The sequence below is a fragment of the Nannospalax galili genome, unplaced genomic scaffold, assembly GCF_000622305.1.
Source record: "Nannospalax galili isolate Female #2095 unplaced genomic scaffold, S.galili_v1.0 scaffold454, whole genome shotgun sequence".
Lineage (NCBI taxonomy): Eukaryota > Metazoa > Chordata > Mammalia > Rodentia > Spalacidae > Nannospalax > Nannospalax galili.
Genome location: NW_008334929.1, coordinates 2,231,849 through 2,250,811, shown reverse-complemented (window position 1 = coordinate 2,250,811; position 18,963 = coordinate 2,231,849). Strand labels below are relative to the sequence as shown.

The 18,963-nt window shown below is 39.7% G+C and overlaps 1 protein-coding gene across 3 annotated transcripts in view; it reads left to right on the top strand.

Moving 5' to 3' along the window:
• The window catches only part of Cpne8 (copine 8), a 210,050-nt gene that overhangs the window by 180,073 nt on the left and 11,014 nt on the right, over positions 1–18,963 (top strand). Inside the window, exons 15-18 of one of the 3 annotated variants that reach the window (XM_008829660.3) lie at positions 5,595–5,776; positions 11,365–11,477; positions 15,049–15,151; positions 16,548–16,605. In XM_008829660.3, coding sequence (XP_008827882.1) covers positions 5,595–5,776; positions 11,365–11,477; positions 15,049–15,151; positions 16,548–16,605 — 456 coding nt within the window. Of the gene's footprint in view, positions 1–5,594; positions 5,777–11,304; positions 11,478–15,048; positions 15,152–16,547; positions 16,606–18,963 lie in introns of all 3 variants that reach the window. The other 2 variants (XM_008829659.3, XM_029561885.1) reach the window with 2 other exon arrangements.

The following is an 18,963-nucleotide window of genomic DNA, read 5'->3' as shown; positions in this document are numbered from 1 at the left end:
ATATAATCACATGATATAATTAGAGAATGGTCATCTCATGTGGTGCAGAGAAATCATTTGACGGAGTTCCACAATCATGTTTCCAAGTAAAACATTTCCTAACCTGTGGATGCAACCTATGAAAACCCCACAGTTGACACAGTTGACATCATGCCTACTGGAGAAAAGCTGGATGCCTTCCTCTTGAGTTGGGAGTAAGACAGGATGCCCGTTCTGGCCATGACTAGTCAGCACTGTACTGAGGGTGTGGCCTGGAACTGGGGCAGGAAAAAGAAAATTTAAATATCCCAGTAATAAAACAAGTGAAACAAAACCATTTTCATACTTTATTTCCTGTACATACAAAATCTTGAGGAATCCACTAAAAATGTCTTTAATTAGTCATGAGTTGAGCAAGGCTTCAGGATAAAAGGTAAATACATAAATCATTTTCAGTTCCTACACGTTCATGGGAGGGGGGCTCAAAATGGAAGTAAGATGGCAATTCCACACACAGCAATAGTAAAAGGGATAATAAAATTGGGAATATACACCCTACGTATGGAAGAGTATGGAAGTCTTTTATTAGGAATGGAACGAATCATTTATAAATGTATGTGGTAATGCAGAAGGTCCCAAAGAGCCACTGCAAATGAGAAAGAGTCAAGTGGAAAGATTCACATTTTCATTTGTTAAAACTTGCTGCAAAGCAGCAGTATTTATAATAATGTCTCATTAAAGTGGGGATGAAAGTACATTCAGTGAAATCCATTTGTCTTAACTAATTTGAAGAAGGATACCATAGACAGTTTGACAGAGAAAAGAGTAGTTGTTCTAGCCAGAAATGCTGGGTCATGTGGATAGCCATGTGTAAAAGAGTTACAGTCATCTAAAATGATACTTCTCAATGTAAAACTCAGAAGAAAACCTAAGAACACGTGGTGTGGCATGTGGTTCTTAAATGTGACACCAAAGACCTGGACCACAAAAGTAAATAAAGTAACTTCATCAAAATTAAAACATTTTATGTTTCAAATGATGCTCTCAAAGTAAAAAGACAAGCCCCAAATGCAGTAATACTTGGAAAGTGTACATCATATAAAGAACCTGTTTCAGGAATACTTAGAATTTTTAAAACTCAATAAAAAGACTGTCAAAATTTAAAAAGTAGGCAAGTGGGTACAAGATGGTTCAGCAGGTAAAGGTACTTACCAACAAGCTTGAACAACCTGAGTTCAGTCCCCAGGATCCATATGATGGAAGAAAAGAACTGACTCCTGCAAGTTGTCCTCTGACCTCCACATGTACCACACCACATCCACCCACAAACAAGTAAAAATAAATGAATAAAAATTTAAAATTAAACTAAGAAAATAAAATAAAGTAGGTAAATGATATGAACAGAATATGTCCAAATAAGATACGCCGGTGGACAATTATTATCAGAAGGTATTCTTGGCATAGGTAGACTTCAGGAACCATAAGCCAAATTGTAGACAGATGCCACTTCATACCCATGAGGATGGCCATACCAGTCAGATACCCAGTGCTGGTGAGGACTGGAAAAAGGAGAGCCTTTATGATGTTTTGAATGTAAATGGTGCAGCTGCACTGGACAACTTTCTGGCAGATTGTGAACATCGGTGTTACTATATAAGCTAACAACTTCCATGTGTGTGTGTGTCTGTGTGTCTGTCTGTCTGTGTGTGTGTGCATGTGTGTGTGTCTGTGTGCATGTGTGTGTCTGTGTGCGTGTGTGTGTCTCTGTGTGTGTCTGTGTGCGTGTGTGTGTTTGTACAAGAGAAATGAAAACGTACAAAGAAAAACTTGTACATGAACTTTTTAGAAGCATAGCAGCCAAAATGTGAACACAACTCATGTTCATTCATGGTCGAATGGTAAATAAAACATGATATATGCTTAGAGTGCTATTACTTCTTAGTAAGCAAGAATTTGGCATTGATGATGCTACAACACAGGTGACTCATGAAACCATGACGGTGAGTGAACAACGGTAGCCATGGAGACCACATAGTATGTGATTCAACTAGTATGAAATGTTAGAGGATTAGTGATTGACCAGGGGTACTATAGAAACAAGGGGTATTGAGTAAAGAATCTCTCTCTGTAGGGGATGAGATTGATGATAGTAATGGTGTGTATTTGCAAATTTTCTATAACAAAATCAGAATTGTACATTTTAGGCCAGTAATTATTACGCTATGTGAATTATGTCTTAATTACCTGCCAAATATTTTATTCAGATCTGATTTTCCTTCCAAGGAAGAGCACATCTCTAAAGCTAAATCAGGTTGTCTGATAACACTTTGAGATTAATCTATGACAAACCCTTAAGTCAAGAATTGTTGGCAAGATCAAAGCAATCTGACTGTCCAGGTTTATATTCTAGTTTTAGTATGTTGTGTATTTAGAGCAAATTATTTAATACCTGAAAATGGGTATGATAAAATTACCTCTGCTACAGACTTGTTGAAAAGCCTGTGAGGTAAGAAGTCAGATGTTCAATACGTGACGGATCCCTTGTTTCTATAATCCTCGGAGCTACTAGCTGAGCACCAATGTCATCAACCAACTGCCGTTTCAGTCTTCAGGGGCAGTGTTGGAGGTAAAGAGGAATTTCAGACCTGGTTACAGACTCAAGGAGATGGCTGTTAATTTTTTAATTACCAGTTTCGTAGAACAGAATGAAAGAGACACAGTAGTAGAGAAAGAAAAGTCAAGAGCCAAGAGAAGCCAGAAATAATACTTGCTGTGTGAGAGACGTTTCTGGGCGGAAGGAGAAGAAAGTGAATTTCAGGATAGACTGACAACTTGAGAGGTGGAGATGGAAGGAAAGTATTGTTAGTGTAGAGCGAGGAGCCAGGACAAAGATGCTGTGGGGAGATGGCCATCAAGCTTGTATTAGTAAGGATAGGGTCCTACTGTGCACGGCAGGTTAAGATACGAAGACATATATTGGTGCTAATGAATTTTAAGTGATTTTCGTTCAGTGAAATAGAGTTGTTGTGTTGCTGTTCTTGTGTTTGGTATTTGTGTTAAACACTGCTTATTCCAGTAATGATATTTCTTGTTTCTGACCCCAATAGACTTTTGAACTGAGTATAAAGTTCCTACCTTCAAAGAAAATACCAGGGCAAATTTTCACTGGGCAAGTTAAAAGGCAAGGAGGGTCTTATTCAAGGCTGTGAATAGGGTTAAAGGTGTTACGGTAGAGGAGAGAAGTTAGACTCAATAGCTCTGAAATCAAAGACTGGTGGGCTCTAGGGGCTGTAAGCTATTGAGAAAGTGATAGATGATGTGAGCAGGGAGGCTGGTTGACATAGGCCGTCTGGGTTTGCATGTGACACCCTGAAAATCAGCTCCTGCCTGCTCATAGAGAGTGGAAGACGGGGTGTCCTTTGTTCTTCAAAGAAATGGCTCCCAGAGACAGAAAGAATGGACAGTGGCAAGTTTTCTAGAGTGAATGCTCTAAGGAAGAAACCCTTTCTAAAGAGCTGAGGGCATCTTGGTCAGGAGACAGTGTTTGAGAAGTCTTGTGTGGAGCCAGCAGCTTTGGATATACAAATGCATCTGTGCAATGAATTATTTTAGGACAGAAATGTTGCATGCGTTCAGTGGCCTGTGCTTCTATCTGGTCTTGAGGATTTCCTTCTCCAGATGTGGCTGTCCTGTGGCATTTTAAGTCCCATTTACCTGTCCCTTGTTGCTTTCCAGGTTGCCATTTGGGATAAGTTGCTGGGAATCTCAGTGTGTTTGAGTGGTAGCTTGTATATTGTATTTTCAATCAATTTCATTTTATTCAAATGTAGCATTGTGCCTCAAGTAAGCATCTTAGAGATATATAGAGATATATACCCTTAGTGAACCAGACAGTAACAACAGGCAAGCTTACTATAGTGCTTAGTACTTTTACTCACTTACAAACACACAGTCTCATTTTGTCCTCCTGGTACACACTCCAGTGACAGGACTGATTTTACAGAAGGCCTGCAAGTTCTGAAACTTGACTCTGAGTGTCTGGCTACTTGCTTAACATCCTTAGAAAGTCTAAATATTTTTTTTCCAGTAAAGATATTTAATCAGATATTTAATCATTTGAAAAATCAATGTATTCTCCTTTTTAAGTCATAAACTGATGTTTCTGAAATATCCAATTTATATTTATGCTTCAAATTTAGCCTCATAATTGTTGGAGCCCATTGAAACAGTTGAGTCATCTGACTACATTTATAAGAACTCCAGCTTAATGCATACAATTATAAAAATAAAAAGAGCTGGGTGTGGTGGTACATGCCTTTAATTCCAGTACTTGGGAGGCAGAAGCAGGCTGATCTCTGTGAGTTCGAGGCCAACCTGGTCTCCATTAGTGAATCCAGGCCAGCTGTGGCTACTGGGAGACCTTGTCTCAAAAAGATTAAAAAAAATAAAAATAAAAAATAAATAAATAAATAAATAAATAAATAAATAAATAAATGGAAAGAAATTATCAGCCTTACCCACCCGTGAATCCTGTGACCTACAACTGGCCTGGCAAGATATGCCCACCAGTGTATTAGTGGCACAAGTTATGAGACTAACCAAACACTTTCTGATTGGATTTGTGATCTGCTTTATAGGATGGAATCCATACCTGGCATTGGTATGAGGTTTAGGAGCCTGAGGCTAGAGCATAGGGGAGAGCTTAATACTAGCTTTCCAGTAAATATAGTATTAAACTGACTCCTAATGACTTAACTGTTACTCATGAATTAATGTTTCTCTCAGTTCTCACCAGAGAAATTTCCTTATGCAGCTGATGGTGATTAACATAGAAACCACATCTGGCCAAAGCAAAAGACTTACACCTGTATCAGCCTTCTGCCTCCCAGTGCTCAGGGCTCATTGAGGAAGAGGGGGCAGACAGATTGTAAGAGCCAGAGGTGATGGATGTACACAAAGAAACAGAGTTTTCCAGACATCTGGTCAGTTACTCACAGCATAATGACAGCAGGCACAAGTCCCATGCAAGCTCAAACCAGATAAAATCCCAGTGTAGACATGGGGAAGTGGGTAAGAACTATCCATTTCTACCCCAGCCCAACCTGAAGAACCTTTGGCAATCGATGGAAAAGGCTGGGAGGGGTAGAGTCCGTCTCTTTCAAGGTAGAAGGGACTCTCAATAGGTTAGCCAGGCTCCAGTGGTTGGACTCACACTGAAGGGCATTTGGGGACACAAATTAGACTGTGTAGGCCTGAATATAGTACATTAAATTAGGCAGAGTCAGTAAGGGAGAGGATCTAAGCATTATCAAATTATACTGTATGAAAATCACAAAAATTAAATAAAATCTTTCTAAAAGAATCAGTAAAAAATTATAATAGAATAAGATTAAGAAAAATACTTCTCTGATGGAAACAGACAGTAACTTTGAAATTTCCTATGTATGATTTGGCATTTCTTTTATATCTTATGTATTGTAATATTCACGGTGTCTGTCATGCAAAAGGAAGCTGTGGGCTCACTATGGTTATAGACCCTGCAGTGGCCATGAAGAACACCTTTAGAAAAATCCTTACCCTGAGTACTTATGTTTGGATATATTTCCTGTCATTAGGTAACCCTGCCCAGCCCACCTCCCTGCACTACATGAACCCTTACCAGCTGAATGCCTATGGGATGGCGCTGAAGGCCGTGGGAGAAATCGTGCAAGACTACGACAGTGATAAGATGTTCCCCGCCCTGGGCTTCGGGGCAAAGCTGCCTCCGGATGGAAGGGTGTCTCATGAGTTTGCTTTGGTAAGAATATATTGAAAGGGGTTGATGTTTTAAAAAGAGTAACATGCAGCCGGGCATGGTGGCACAGGCCTTTAATCCCAGCACTTGGGAGGCAGAGGCTGGTGGATCTCTGCGAGTTCCAGGCCAGCTGTGCTACAGGGAGACCCTGTCTCAAAAAAAAAAAAAAAAAAAAAAAAAATGCTAGATATGTCAATACTGATATTTTCTTTCTTCACTGGTTTAGGTAGCAAACCTTAGAGTGACCATAGACTCTGCTCAATTTGGGTGATTAGTTGGCTGAGTAGAATGATCTTAACCTTAAAAAGAACAATTATCAAACGAGCATGTATTCATAAACAGCAGTCCATTCTGCTTGCCTATTGCTATACAAAAAATAACCCTAACATTTATTGATTTAAAATAACTGGATATATTATGCTCACAGTTTGTGGGCCAGGAATTAAGTCAAAATATTATAGAATGAGCAGATTTGTGGTTTAGTTTTTCTTTTATAAGTTAAAGGCCTCGGCTGGAATGCTTCGAATGGTTAGGAATGGTTGGAAATGTTTGGCCAAGGTGATGTTTCTGAACCTTAGTTTTGGCTGTTGGTCCAGGTTCTCAGATCCTGTCTCTGCTGTGTGTTTATGGCAGCATGCACACTATGATGTCATCTCTGTGTATGATGTGTCCAGTTTCTGGCCTGAGCTGAGGTGGCTGAAGTAGCCAGGGTTGCCTCTTACGCACAGGTTACCATGGGCTTTGTTCTAGTATATAGTCCCATGGTAATCAGATTTCTTGCAAGTAGCCAGCTTTCCTGAGTGTTCTGAAGTCTGGGACAGGAGTTCCAGACCCATCGGAGCACAGGCTTAGAAGTTCCAAAACCTGAGTTACTAGACCTGTCCAGATTTTCAAGGCAGGAGGATCAATTTTCACTTCTCAGTGGTGGCAAAGTCAAATACAGGTTGGCTGTCTTTAACTGACCGTCCTGGTTGACGCCTAAGAAAAGGAATGATTGTGTTAAACTGAGTGGAGTGGCTAATCTTCCTTCCTTACGCGTGCTTTTACTCTCTTCTTCCTCCCTAACTCTCACCTTCCTGATTTTCCACCTTCACATTCATTCCTCACAATCAGGCCAATGTCAAGGATGATTTTGTAAAAGTTTGTACTTAAATCTAATTGTTTACAATCCAAGTTTATCATAATATAGAGACTGCAGCCCTCATCAGATATATGACCTGCTGTTTCATCCCAAGACTTTCTAGTCTCTGGAACCTTGAAAATACATTTCTGTTTATGACAAATTACCAGCACTCAGGCCTGCAGTTAAGGCAGTATGAAATCAAGAGACCATATCTTTGTAAACGTATGAAAAATAGCCTCCCAAATAAATATGGAAACGATTATGCCAGTGATGGTAATGCTGTCTCAACCTTAGTACTGCTGATTACTATGTTTCAAAGTTAAGGGGATGTCACAGACAGAGTATTTGAACTGCTATTCAGTAATTACTGGGCTCAAAACACATAATTTATACTCTTACATAATCTACATAATTGTCATGTGTGGTAGATACATGGCAGACACATTGTATTACTTTTTTTTGTTTTTTGGGTTTTTTCTTTTGGTCTTTTTGAGACAGGGTCTCCCTGTAGTCCCTGCTGGCCTGGAACTCACTATGTTAGACCAGGCTGGCCTTGAACTCACAGAGATTCCCCCTGCCTCTGCCTCCCGAGTGCTGGGATTAAAGGCGTGTGCCACCAGGCCCAGCTGTATTATTCATTTTTAACAGAGTGTCTCCAGAAGCTACATGGGAAGGCTCAGTCAGCAATGGCTATAGTTCCACAAGACAGGACTCAAACCTGGATCTTTTTGGTTTTAGGATCTACTCTTAACCATTATTAAACTGTAGCTTCCAAAGCAGCCATGCTCTACCACATAGATACATACAATGCACACATGTATGCACTCCCACAGACTGACTTTTTTTGAATAAATTTAATTTTTGACATATTTTGAGGCATCTTTGTGCATCGTGATTTCCATAGTCGCTCTTGCTTTTCCATGACCCACATCTTAGCAAAGACTGCTGTGTGTGGTGGGGAGAGTCCTTTCTTTCTTTCATGAAATGGCCTACATGCCACACTCCAATGTCGAATAAAAATGAGCATCTATTGGGATTTTAATATGTCTCAGAAACTTAAAAAGCCATGAATCACTCGTGTGAGTCTAAGTTTTAAGTGCCTCCGGGAGGAAGGTCATGAGGTATTTTAAAGCCTAGGAAAAGGAATAATCGTGTCCTACTAACGGAGGCTTATTAATTTTTTACACATTTCATTTTTCCCTTGTCATAATTTTCTAATCTCCTCCTTTTCTGTCTTTTCTTTGCCCTACCTTCATTCCTGTAGTCAAACTGCTACTGCTAAGAAAGAACGTTTTATTATTTGTTACATAAGCTGTTCCTGAAACCCAATTCAGAGCCTCTAAGATAAAGGTCATACCCCTTGGTATCTATGAGAAATGGCCCCCATGTTGCTGAGGAAACAGAGGGTGTGTTGATGTTGATGGTACTCTATCAACCTTTGTATTGCCTAATCATATTACTTCAGTTGTTTTCGAAGCATTTTTATTTTCTTGGCTAAGATTAATATTAGTTAAGTGGGTCTCTGAGAGAATATTGACACCCTTTTAAGCTCATTCCAATTGATTATGAGACAAAACTTGCTTCTCTATAATTTGGTCAAGGAATTAATTTTTAAACAGATTTTAAGTTTCTGTTGGAACTTATTGCAACTTTGTCATTAAGAGGAACATCTAATTTGGTAGTTGTAAAATACTTTAAGTTATCTGATATAATACAGATCGTTTATTCTTAAAAAGATAGGACTTTACATTATGCAGTATTCTCGTCATCCCAGACATTTGAAGACACCTAGAGCAACTTACTATGGTATTAAGACTAATTCAGAAATCAGCCTTTAAGCAACTCATTATGATGAATCAACTGTCCAGTGATTATCTTTCTACCATCAAAAGAGTGATCTTGTAATTTCATTTCCAGAAGAAAAGAAAGAGTTTCATAGATATGTAAAGCCCCCAGTGAAAATGTTAAAATACTGATGATAAAAGTAGCTCAGAACTATCCCAGTTTGTAATTGTTCCCTTAAGGCAGACATAGAATACATTTTTCTATGCCTAAAATCTGCAATGAGTTTTGATTCTAATTAGTTTCATATTTTGTCAAGGGAAAAGAACATCATGAAATCTTATTTAAAAGAAGGTTGACTAGGTCAGCGCAGCGAGCTGGAGAGATGACTCAGTTGGTGAAGTGCTATGAAAGTATCAGGACCCATGCTCAAATGCCCAGCATTATCATAAAAATCTAATAAGAAGCTGGACACAGTGTTGAGTCCATAATCCAAATGCTGGGCAGGAGGATCCCTGAGGTGCACTGACCAGCCAGGCTGGCCAAACTGATGAGCTCCATGTCTAGCAAAAGACTCTGTCTCAAAAAATAAAGTGAATTGCAACTGAGGAAGACATCCAGTGTTGGCTGACATCTGGCTTCCACACACATTCATGCGCGTGCACGTGTGCGCGCGCACACACACACACACACACACACATACACACACACACAAATAGGACACCTCTGATCAACATAAAAGCCAATATTTTATGCTAAACATTACAGTTTTATTTATATTTTAACTTCATACAGTTTGTATGCCAACTTAAAGATGTAAAGAGGTCTTCTATTTCTTAATATTTTATTTATGCTTTGAGATTTACAAATACGCATACAATGTATTTTGATCAGCTCCACCCCCACTTCCCTCTCTAACTCCTCCCAGCTTCCCTCCCGGCCCCTTCAACATCATATCCTATTTTTTGCTTATTTTATAGCCCACCGAGTCTAATTAGTGCTGCACATACACACATGGGTGTAGGGCACACTGGAGCATCATCAACCACTAGGGGCCTCGCTCCTGATGAACATGGACATTCCCTGTTACAGCAGCCATCTGCTGCCAGCCACTCCTCAGCTGGAACTGGGGCCTGGGAGCCTCTTCCTGGTCCATGCTGGGATGTTTGCTGGCTTGGTCTTGTGCAGACAGCCATCACTGCTGTGGATTCAGGAGTGCAGTGATCCTGTCATCTCCAGAGGATATTGTTTCACAGTGGTCATCCTTGACCTGCAGCTCCTGTCATGTTCCCACTCCCTCTTATGTGTTGTTCTCTGAGCCTTGAAAGTGTATGTGTGTGTGTGCAACTTATAAGGTTGTAGGTTTCCATATGACTTTTTCAAACAGTTTTGGTGTTAGTTAACCCTCCTCTCACCCAGTCTACCCTACCCAGCCACCTCCCCCCTTACCTAAACTTTCCCTTCTCCCATTATTCCAGTTTCTTCCATTCATAGCCCCATGTTCTATCCCTGCCTTCTTAGGACCCCCCCCCACACACACACCGATGTCCTCTTCCTGCTTTCCTGGCTCCTACAGAAACTCCAGGTTAAACACACACATCTCTTAGATAGGGTCTAGAGCAATGGTTCAGCAATTAAGAGCACCTCAGTTCCCAGGACCCATCACAACCAAATGAAACTCCAGTTCCAGAGGATGGGATCTGATGCCCTCTTCTGGCCTCTGTGGACTATGCAGGCAGGAGGGATATGTACCTCAAATACTCATACACATAAAATAAAATTAAATGATTCTTTTAGAAAAAGACTCAAAGCTAGGATCCACATAATGGAGAGAACATGTGGCATTTGTCTTCCAAGGCATCATCATCATCATCAGTTACATAAAAATCAGTAGTTAAACACTGTCTCACTTGGATAACTGTGGAATCTGAACCAGGAGAATTAAACCTAATGACGTCAGCCCACGTAAAGAGTGAGAAAGGGTGGCGTGTTCATGTGGGTGCTGTCACCTGAACATGAGCTTGTTAGTCACCAGCTCCATTTCTTTTGAACAGCATGGGCATTCCCCCTCTCCCCACCTTATCTTGTTTTTATGCTTCTCCCTCCAAATTATATATCTTCTGGCCTTTTCTCTAGCTAGGGTCATCAGCTGTGGTCTGAAACGTGTGCATATGGCAAATACTTTGCGTTTTTCCTGCTTTCAAGTAAAATTGGTAACATGGGGTGGGGGCGGCTTTAATATGTATTTACTGCCTATAGTAAATTGGAAAGAGGTAGCATAGGTTAAAGATATGGAGTGGAAGTTGGGACTAGATATCTAACCACTCAGAGGTAAATACGATTAACATCTGGTTTTCTTCTTTACAGATTTTAATTTGGTCATCTCATATGTATACAAACCTATGTGGAATTAAGATACTTTTACTTTTAAAATGTGTGATAAGAATATGCTTCTCAGATTATGTTGAATTTTTATGCCCCCTCTTTTTCAGGGTATGCATTTTTATGTCATTTTATTGTGATCTCTATAGTATCTATTGTGGACTAGTTAATTCATTAATGGTTTTTGCTATTACAAATCTTTGAGTTCAGTGTATATTAATATACATTTAATTGCTCATCACAGAAACTAATAATTCCTTCCTGTTTTTTGCCTGTAACTTTTCATGAGAACGGCAATCCTCAGAATCCCTACTGTGATGGTATTGAAGGGGTCATGGAAGCTTATTACCGAAGTCTGAAATCTGTGCAGCTATACGGACCCACTAACTTTGCTCCTGTGATAAATCATGTAGCGAGGTGAGTACAGACCAGGAAGCTTATTCTGTGTGCTTGGGCTGCTGCATCATGGTGAGATGTATGTGCTTGGCAGCATAGTTCCACGGCTCAGAGGTTCGCCATGGTGAGATGTGCTTGGCAGCATAGTTCCACGGCTCAGAGGTTCTCCATGGTGAGATGTGCTTGGCAGCATAGTTCCATGGCTCAGAGGTTTGCCATGGTGAGATGTATGTGCTTGGCAGCATTGGTTCCACGGCTCAGAGGTTTGCCATGGTGAGATGTATGTGCTTGGCAGCATAGTTCCACGGCTCAGAGGTTCGTCATGGTGAGATGTATGTGCTTGGCAGCATAGTTCCACGGCTCAGAGGTTCGCCATGGTGAGATGTATGTGCTTGGCAGCATAGTTCCACGGCTCAGAGGTTCGCCATGGTGAGATGTATGTGCTTGGCAGCATTGGTTCCACGGCTCAGAGGTTTTTCTAATTGCTCTCTGTGTCCGGCACATCTCAGCCTCTCTGCAGTTAATGTCGTGGCTAATTTTATAAATCCCCAGACCGCTACCTGTATAGAGTGTCCAGTACAGAGAGGAGAATGAATTTGCATATGTCTCAAACTACATGCACTGAAGGAAATGTTAAAATGTGAGCTACATATACTTATCAATGTTTCCTTAGCACATGAATGATTTAGACACCACTTTTAAAATCCCTAAAATGTTTGGCCTAATCAAACTGAAAAAGCCTGTAATACTCTTAACTTGAAATAAACACAAAAGGTGTCAGTCTCGTTCCCCCTTAAATATGTAGCTAGAAATTGAAAGCGATCTTCATTCTGATCGGTTCATCAATGTACAAAGACAGTCTGAGACCCCAGTTCTCCGAACGTTCTGGTATTTTACAGCCCTCCCTGTTGGGCATGATCAGAAGTTTAAATGTGCTCTACTTTGCAGTATGTGGGCCACAGAAAGACACTCATATATCTCTTCACTCGGGTGACTTGGGGACCTCCCTGCAGAACTCCTCAGGGTGACAAAGATATATGAGGCTTGTTCTCCTAGTGTGAATTGTAGTGTCCATTTCTAGTGGGTTTAAAATTCCAACCACGGTAAACAAAGCCTCAGTCACTGTGCTGTTAAAGCTTGTATCTTTGATCATCAGTCTTGGCCACAGAGGAAGTAAAATACAGTTGCCCATCTCTGTGCACTTGCTCACCTTGTTACACAGTCAAAAGTAGTTTGAGATGACAAATTAATAACTTAAAATTTACATAACACGAGCCAGGCAGGGTGGAGCACACCTTTAATGCAGAGGGATCTCTGTGAGTTCAAGTTCAGCCTGGTCTACATAGTGAATTCCAGGTCAGCTGTGGCTACAGGGAGACTCTAACACAAACAAACAAACAAACAAACAAACAAAAATTTCCATAACATAAAATTTTCATTTCGAAGTGTTTAAATGTATGCATCCCTTTACTCCATATTAAAAAGATACACAGGCCATTGTATAAATGGCGATAAAATTATTGAAATAAAACATCTTTTTTCATGAATACTTAATTCCATGAACTAATAGGAAACTGAAAGAATATTTCATAAATCTGATCCACCTATGAACTTTGATGTAAAAAATCCTAGAAATCATGACAGAAACTCCAAAGAAATATGTTTGAATTTCACAACCCTGCCAAAGTTGACTTGTCTCAAATTTGTCATAGTAATATTAACATATAAATTATAGATTGACTATTTTCAAAAAAAGGTAGTGAGACGGCTTTTAACAAGAGTTTTAACTATGCAGTCAACTGACATGTTCATTACCAGGTTCCATTAGAAGGAAGCTTCTATAACATAATTTGATCTACAAGTCTGTGCTGCAGTTTGCTTTCTAAAAAGGGAGTGGCCTGTGGCCAGCCCAGTACTTCCTACTTCACAAGTTCTGCAGCATATTAATAAACGTTTAATACTTTTGTGTAGAGGCTACATTTAAGCCTCTAATTTAAAAGAAATGGTTGCACCCCACCCGAGGAAGAAATGGCAGATGATAGCTGCTTGGAGAAAGACAGTTTCCTTTAAGGGTGAGACACTTGTAGGCTGACAAGGCTCCAATGGATGCACCCATACCGAAGGGCATTTGGGGACACAAGTTTGACTCTACAGGCAAATATATATGGAGTATATGAAATTGGGTGGTGGGGCAGTATTAGGTACAGATGAGGGAGGGGATCTAAATTCAATCAAAATATATTGCATGAAATTTGAAAATTTTTTAATTCAAAAAAAGAAATGGTAGTATGAGGTTGATTTTGTCTAAAATTGAGATTTACTTCCAAAATAAATATTGCAATGTATTAAGCAATTGCCATAGAAACTTCCAAAATAAATATTGCAATGTATTAAGCAATTGCCATAGAAACTAATTTGCACTGCAGATACTGATAAATACTAAAGTGGATTGGACAGCTCTTTTGTAAAATATGATTTATTTTCAAATTAACTACATCAAGCAATAGAGAAAGAACATAGACTTATACATTTTTCAATACTATTAATTATTAGGCATTAATAAAATTTAGATATGTTATAAACTGCCAGATTTCTTTGAGTTTTTAAAATAAACATCAAGCCAGAGAAACTTCAGGTTCACTGTGGTCTGCTCGGCCTGTGTCGCTAGCTCTGAACATAGTCTCACTTACGTACCTCCTGAGTGAAAAGTCTTTTACGCTTCAAAGTGGTATTTTACATGACTTTATAAAGCTCAACTTTTGTGCTGTTTTGTAATGTGGTAGAAATTTGCCATCCTTAGCAGCATGATTTTGCTGGAACAGCCTGGAAGCTTTTCTGTTACTGTTTCCTGGTTTCCATTAATCACGTAGACTATAAACTCTATATCTGAATCATCATCAGTAATGAATACTTTCTCTTTTTTCAAATGACTATTCAGATATTAAAAACTGAATTCCTGAGCGACATCATCAGGTTCCTCTTCCTGAAAAAGTGAAGAACAGGGCTCTCTGCTTTGAGCTGCTGCTGTTGGCCATATCGCCAACAAATTTATGCAGATTCCTCAATGTTCAGGATCAGTTGTTCTGTGGTATCAGGGTGTTTCTGACTAACCGTTGTGGAACTAATCAGTCTGTTTACAAGGTGTGAGTGAACGAGCTACTGGTCTCTTCATCAGCCTGTTCACAGTCATCTTACATACAGCATGAATAAAAACTAGTTTATTTTGTACCCAAAAGACTGGTAAATACATTTATTTTTCATATGATTACTAAATCTACTCCAAGATGATATGCTGTTTGTGCCTAACCTCTTCAAGCAGGATCAATTAGGGTTCTTTATGTTGACATCAATTTCTTTGGTCAGTCAGTATAATTTTCCATAAATTCATTTGGATTTAAGGACAAAAATCTGGTAGGTTATTTCAGAAAAATATGTACTTAGGAGTTATATAATGTAGACTTCTCACATATGTGTAAATATTTTCACAAGATTAAAAGGTTTGTTGCCACTTCCATATGGCTGTTTGGCAACATCATACATGGAGGAATTCTGCATTTCCTGTTCTGTTCTTTAACTCTCTATTGTTTTCCAGATACGCCTCTTCTGTGAAGGATGGCTCCCAGTATTTTGTGCTCCTGATTGTGACAGATGGGGTGATCTCAGACATGGCTCAAACCAAAGAATCCATAGTCAACGTGAGTAGGGTTAGAGTCTTCGGCTCAGTAACAGCATAGTGCCACTTAGGTTGAAAACAAAATCTATTTTAGGTGATTTCACGGAGAAATAAAATGTCCACATCTTTGGAGCTGATCTCTTTCTTAACTTTATCCAGAAACCCTCACACATTTCTTTTCATAGGGACCAGGGGGAGGGTAGCATTACCTTCATAGGTTGATTTTGTTTTCAAACAGTACATTAGTTTGATCTACTTGTGTACAATTTTATGACGTTATATTACAGGTACATGAAGACTATGTAAGGTAATCCTATTTCCACACGTGACTTAAAAGCCATCCTGCTCATTATTATCCTAATAATATGTTTTGTTTATTGATGATTTTATTATATTCTTTTGAAAATTATCTGTGAGATGTATATTTGTCATATGGTGGCCTGCTAAATAATTTCTGATTCTCTACCTTTCCACTGCATGAGCTTAACAATGCTTAGCACAGAGTAGAAGTTTAATAAAAACCATTTGAACAAATGGTTTGTCAGGCCTCACAATTTTGTTAACACAGAAAATATTGGTAGTTATTACTTGGTATAAGGAAAACTAAGTACATGCAAGGAAAACACAAATGATTTTTCCCTTTTCAGACCAACCAAACAGTGTCTTAGTGTATTTTGTTTTAACTTGAACCAACTTGGGTTGAATTTACACTGATTTCCTTTCTGGTTGGTGCTATTAATGGGCACTTTAATGTATAGACTTTTTAATTTATGGCTGAGTGGAGAGCTTGCACTAAGAAAATAGTTATTCACAGTTCATCGGCTTCACAGTTGTGGTTGCTGTAATGCCATCCATCTGACACTGGGTCTCAGTCTTACCATTTGGTTGCAAAAATTAGATATTAATTTATTTGTGTGTGTACATGCACGTGTGTGTGCACATGTACCACAATGTGCATGTGGAGGTCACAGGACAACTGGAAGGGCTCAGTTTTGTCCTTGCTCCCTGTGGATCCCAGAGCTTATGGGGTCACTGGGCACAGCAGCAAGTGCCTTACCCAGTGCCCCGTCTCCCTTGCCCCACTTAATTATTTGAAATGGTAACATAATTTAAGTAATAGATATGTTGAGAAGTATGTTTCCACATCGGTTGTTTCATTTCATATCACTCCATGGATATTTAACACATAAATTAAGCTAAAAATAATTCTTGGTAGTCATTGTTTGTACTTACCCATTCACTGTGAGAACAATTTCTGACATTTCCCTGTGATAATAACATCTGATAATAATGTTTAATATTTAAAAAGCTATCTTAATGAACATCTGTAAGAACATACCAGATAAAATCAGGATATTATTTTCTTTTTTTTATTAAGAACTAAATTTCTTAATTGAAATCTGTCATTGTTTTTGAAGGCCTCAACACTTCCAATGTCGATAATTATAGTAGGTGTTGGACCAGCAGAATTTGATGGTGAGTAGCGAATTATTAGTGGTACATGTAGAAGTGTACATAATCCACTATGCTACTGTTACGTTTCCGTCATCCTCTGCTATATAGAAGGATGTGATTGAGTTTTGGCATAGTGACCGTATGGTATAATTATAGCTGATGAGCATTTACGTTAAGATGAGCAAATTAAAGACTGCCATCCATACTCTGCAGTTTATAGATTAACTCAACATGCACCTTGCCATTTCCTGAGAGTTTGTATTTTGAAATAATAGGGAAGAAGGACAGTAATAAATTGATGCTTAATTCCTAAGGTACAAAAGACTCGAGGAAAACACACTTTGTGGGGGATGAGCATAGACATCCGTTAAGAACAGTGCCAAGTTAATCATTAAGTTCTGAAAGGAAACGTTAACCACAAGCGCAATATGCTAATCTAATAGGTTTCCAGCCATTGGCTAGTTGAACAAAGAAGTCATGTGTGAAAGTGCAAGGCAAAGTGAAAATTTCTATATTTCTAGAAATATACTGAACTGGCTGGCTGAGGACTCTTCCACTGGGGCCTGAGCTAGTTAAGTGACCGACGTTTGTTTGACTAGTGATCTGAATAAACATCTTTAAAGACAGTAGTTCTGGTCATCTGGCAAATTTCTTTTAGTGGCTCCACTGAACAGCAGTTGAGTGACCACATTAGCTGTTTTTCACTAACAGAGGCCATTTGTTGAGCTTGGAACTTGGTCTTCCAAGTTCTAAAGCAAAAGTTATTTGGACTGGAGAGATGGTTCAGTAGTCAGGAGCACTGGCAGCTCTTCCAGGGGACCAGGGTTTGGTTTCCAGCACCCACATGGCAGCTAACAACCACTGGTAACTCCAGTGCCAGGGGATCTGATACCTTGTTCTGGTCCCCATGGTCATTGAATGACATGGCCACACTTCCATACATGCAGGCAAAACATTCATACACAAGAAAAGTAAAAATAAGCCATTTAGTCCTGACTGCTGCTGTTTTCTTTGCGCATCCATGTCTCTTGGGGTGTGAATCTGAGACACCCCTCTGGGATGGGAATAAGATGACACATCTTTTCAAACTTTATGCTCCTGATAATCAACACTAGCCATTGAGAGACGGTGATTCCCAAACATTGCCAGTTCTAAGCTAAAAAATGTCATATTTTCGTCTTTTGATACTTGTTGCTTTATCCTCTAAAGATAGACCACTCATGGGGATAATTCTGGTCTACCAGACTGTGGAAATCCACATTGGGTCTGTGACCACACAGGTGGGAAGCCTTGAACCCTTTTGTTCTTCAAGGGCCGCCCTTTCCCCAATACAGGAAGGCAGACGGTGCTCCTTCTGGGTTGTGTTATCTCTGGCACCTCTTCTGCGGATCAGCACACTAGTGTTTGGGTGCTGTCCTTACTCCGGCTGTAGCTGATTACCTTCTTCATTTCTTTTGTTCTCTGTGAATTTGCAAGGTGGTAATTTGTCATTTCTCTAGCAGAGGTCCAGAACTAACTGGAGAAAATCATGCAGGAATCCTTCAGATCAGCCTATCAGTTTGATCAACAGTGCAGAATTGAAGAATATGGGATAGCCTGTGGACATGACAAGACTTTCCACTCCTTGATGGCTCCTACCTCTCCCTAGGGTTCCCTGATGGAGTCGCTTTCTGTGGCTTAACCTGCCCAAGACACTGCTACTTAAAGACGTTTCTCAGAGTCCAGTGTCATTCTGTGGCGCACTTCTAGTGTTGTGGGGAAAGAGCGAGGGAACAGTGTAGACAGAAAAGGAACGTGGCTTCCCAGTAGAATTCTGTCCCACCTGCAAAACTGGAGTGGCATTGTCCTCTGCAGACATGAGAGGAGGGAGGCAGGGCCTGCAGAATCTAGCTTCTGTTAACACCATGGCAGAAGTTCTTCAAACAGTTGTTGCTGTTTGTTTTGTTTTAATTTTATTTGTGTGCCTACATTGTCTGCACGTATGTGTACTCATGTTGTGCAGAGCATGTGGAGGTCAAAAGAGGGTGTCAAATTCCCTAGAACTGGAGTCAATGGACAGTTGTTAGCCTCCATGTGTGGGTCCTCTGCAAGAACAGCCAGTGCTCCTAACTGCTGGGCCACTGCTCCAGCCCCTTCGTTTTTATTATTATTATTACTACTATTGTTTTGTTTTAAGGTGGTTATTCAGCTAGGAGACAAATACATGCCTCTCTAAAGTACTTTGCTTTTTTTTCTCTTTCCTTCTAAAACCTATTTCTTCTCCACCTTGGCTAAGAAAAAGAAAAATACTGATGATTGACAAAGAAAAGTCACTGGCTCTCCTGTCAGAGAGCCTCTTTTAGCACCTCAAAAAAAGTCAAAGCAGCTGGCTACCTGTTC